This window comes from Chiloscyllium plagiosum, unplaced genomic scaffold, assembly GCF_004010195.1.
Source record: "Chiloscyllium plagiosum isolate BGI_BamShark_2017 unplaced genomic scaffold, ASM401019v2 scaf_32924, whole genome shotgun sequence".
Taxonomy (NCBI): Eukaryota; Metazoa; Chordata; class Chondrichthyes; order Orectolobiformes; family Hemiscylliidae; genus Chiloscyllium; species Chiloscyllium plagiosum.
In genome coordinates, this window is record NW_025205438.1 from 7,715 (window position 1) to 10,500 (window position 2,786).

Genomic DNA, 2,786 nt, shown 5'->3' on the forward strand with positions numbered 1-2,786 from the left:
ACTCACACACCCTCTTATATTCTCACTTGCACACACTCAGTCACTCGCATACTCACTCTGTCACACACACACACTCCCTCACTCTCTCTCCCCCTCTCGCCGATGTGTTTTCACACCTTCCCTATAACGCCGGGCCCACAAACTGTAGACAACATTCCAGCTCCGGTCTAACCAGTGTCTTGTACAAGTTTAGCATCACGTCCTCTTTCTCATACCCCGTGCCCCTGTTCGTAAGCTAAGGTACTGAAATGATGTGCAAATTTCCACTCGAGTGCACATATTCCCGGAAATGTCACTACTTCCCATTCAGGAACCGGTGCAACCAACAAGGATGTGGTTTTACCAGTCCCAATCAAGCGAAAGTAATCCATCCAAGGTGTATTTCCACAAATTACCTCCGCAGTCCCTCAGAAATCTGCCAGGTTCTCCTCTCTCTTGTTATGATAGCACTGTGTCTGTTGTTCCCAAGTCTTTCTGTGTTAGCAACTCCAGTTGGAGGAGGCTCAGTTTGAGAACTTTCTGCCTGTCCTTCCACCTCACTCTATCTCGGTCAGCTTCCAGTGCTCTGCCTGACACACTTACCCCTCCGCATTTCATACAGTCAGACAGACCCTTCAATCTGTGCTGACTCTAACCCCAGACTAAACTAGTCCCACACCTGCCCCTGCTCCTGCCCATCCGTGTCCTTATCCAAATGCCTTGTAAACGTTGTAACTGTCCCCACGTCCCCCACTTCCACAGCAAGTTCATTCCACACACAAACCGCCCTCTGTATAAAACAATTGCCCCCAGTGTCCTTTTTTAAATCCTTCTCCTCTCACAGGCTTTTGTGGGAGTGAGGAGGGGAGTCACTCGCTGCAGGATTCCCGGCCTCTGACCTGCTCCTGTCGCCACAGGATTGATATGGGGCTGGGTCCCAGTTCAGTTCCTGCTAAGTGGGAACCCCCAGGATGTTGATAGTGGGGGGGGTGGGGAGGAGGGGATTCAGTGACGGTAACGCCATTGAACGTCAAGGGGGCGATGGTTAGATTCTCTCTGTCATTGGAGACTATAACCCTCAGGATGTTGTTAGTAGGGGGGAAGGGGATTCAGTGACGGTAACGCCATTGAACGTCAAGGGGGCAACGGTTAGATTCTCTCTGTCATTGGAGACTATAACCCTCAGGATGTTGTTAGTAGGGGGGAAGGGGATTCAGTGACATTGAACGTCAAGGGGGTGATGGTTAGATTCTCTCTCTCTTTGGAGACGGTAACCCCCAGGATGTTGACAGTGGGGGGGAAGGGGATTCAGTGACGGTAACACCATTGAACGTCAAGGGGGTGATGGTTAGATTCTCTCTCTCGTTGGAGACGGTAACCCCCAGGATGTTGACATTGGGGGATTCAGTGACGTCAAGGGCCAGTGGTTAGATTGTCTCTTATTGATGATGGTCAGAGCCTGGTATGTATGTGGTGAGAATGTTAGTTGCCACTTATCAGCCCAAGCCTGGATATTGTCCAGATCTTGTTGCATTTGGACACGAACTGCTTCAGTATCTGAAGAGTCTATCTGAATAGTGCTAAACATCAGGCAATCATTGGTGGACATCCCCACTTCTGACCATATGATGGAGGGGAAGGTCATTGATGAAGCAGCTGAAGATGGTTGGGCCTGGAACACTACCCTGAGGAACTGCTGCAGAGATCTCCTGGAGCTGAGATGACTGACCAACAATGACAACCATCTTCCAATGTGGCAGGTATGACTAACCACCAAAGAGTTTGCCCCCAGTAGCAACTGATTCCAGTTTTGTTCAAGCTCAATGATGCTACACTCAGTTGAATGCAGACTTGATGTCAAGGGCTGTCCCTCTCCCCTCCCCTCTGGAATTCAGCTCTTGTGTCCACGCTTCAACCAAGGCCGTAGTGAGGTCAGGAGCTGAGTGGCCCTGGCGGGACCCAGACTGGGCAGGTTCTTGCTGAGCGGGTGCAGCTCAATGGCACTGGGGAATCACCCTCTTCCATCGCCTCTGAGGGATGTCCCATCTCAACCACCCTCACAGACACCACGCTGCACCTACTCCCAGGTGACAAACCTGTCACAAATCCCCTTGCCTTTCACCTCCCCACCACTGACCCCGAGATTAAGGGGAACAGCACGTTCCTATGTCCCACCCCGTCCGTGCCCCTCCTAATCTGACACACCTGCTATCGGGTCACTCTTTCCTTGCTCCTAACAACCAACCCCGTGCCTATCCAGCCTCTCCCCATCCCAGGTAGCGTCCTGGTGACTCTCCTCTGCTCCCTGTCCCAGTGCAATCCCATTCTTCCCAGCGGAAACGCGCACAGTGCCTCCTGCTGGGAGCTCAGCGTGCTCCTGTACAGCTCCGACACCATCCCCGCTCTCTCCCCGTCAACTCCGCGTCGGATAAATTCGAGGGCCCTGTCTTCCTTCTCGATGATCCAGCCACCTTCAGCTCCCCCAGATCCCTCTCCGAGATTCCCAGAGGAAGGTTCCGGGGTGGAAGTGGGGGTGGGGGGAGGGATCCATGGGCCCATTGTAAACCCACCCCAGCCGGAGGTCCGTACAGATCCAAGTGCCCATTAACTCACCTCCACAGAACAGGTCAGCAGACCGCCTGGCCCTGCAGCTCTCCAGGCACAGACTGACCACCAGAATCACGGGCACGGCCGTCCGAACGAATCTCATTGTTGTGTTTCGGCGATTCAGGCACCTCCGGGACACCCTGAATAAAATACAGCACATTCACTGCCAAGTTACAATGACGAGGGAGTGGGTGCTGTGG

General features: G+C 53.1%; 1 protein-coding gene across 1 annotated transcript in view; it reads right to left on the minus strand.

Annotated features, from left to right (window-relative positions):
* Nucleotides 1–2,722, minus strand: part of LOC122546441 (protein canopy homolog 2-like) — an 8,511-nt gene extending 5,789 nt beyond the window's left edge. The window contains exon 1 of the mRNA XM_043685152.1: nt 2,593–2,722. Coding sequence (XP_043541087.1) covers nt 2,593–2,689 — 97 coding nt within the window. The 5' untranslated portion in view covers nt 2,690–2,722. The remainder of the gene's footprint in view (nt 1–2,592) is intronic.
* Nucleotides 2,723–2,786: the final 64 nt, after the last annotated feature.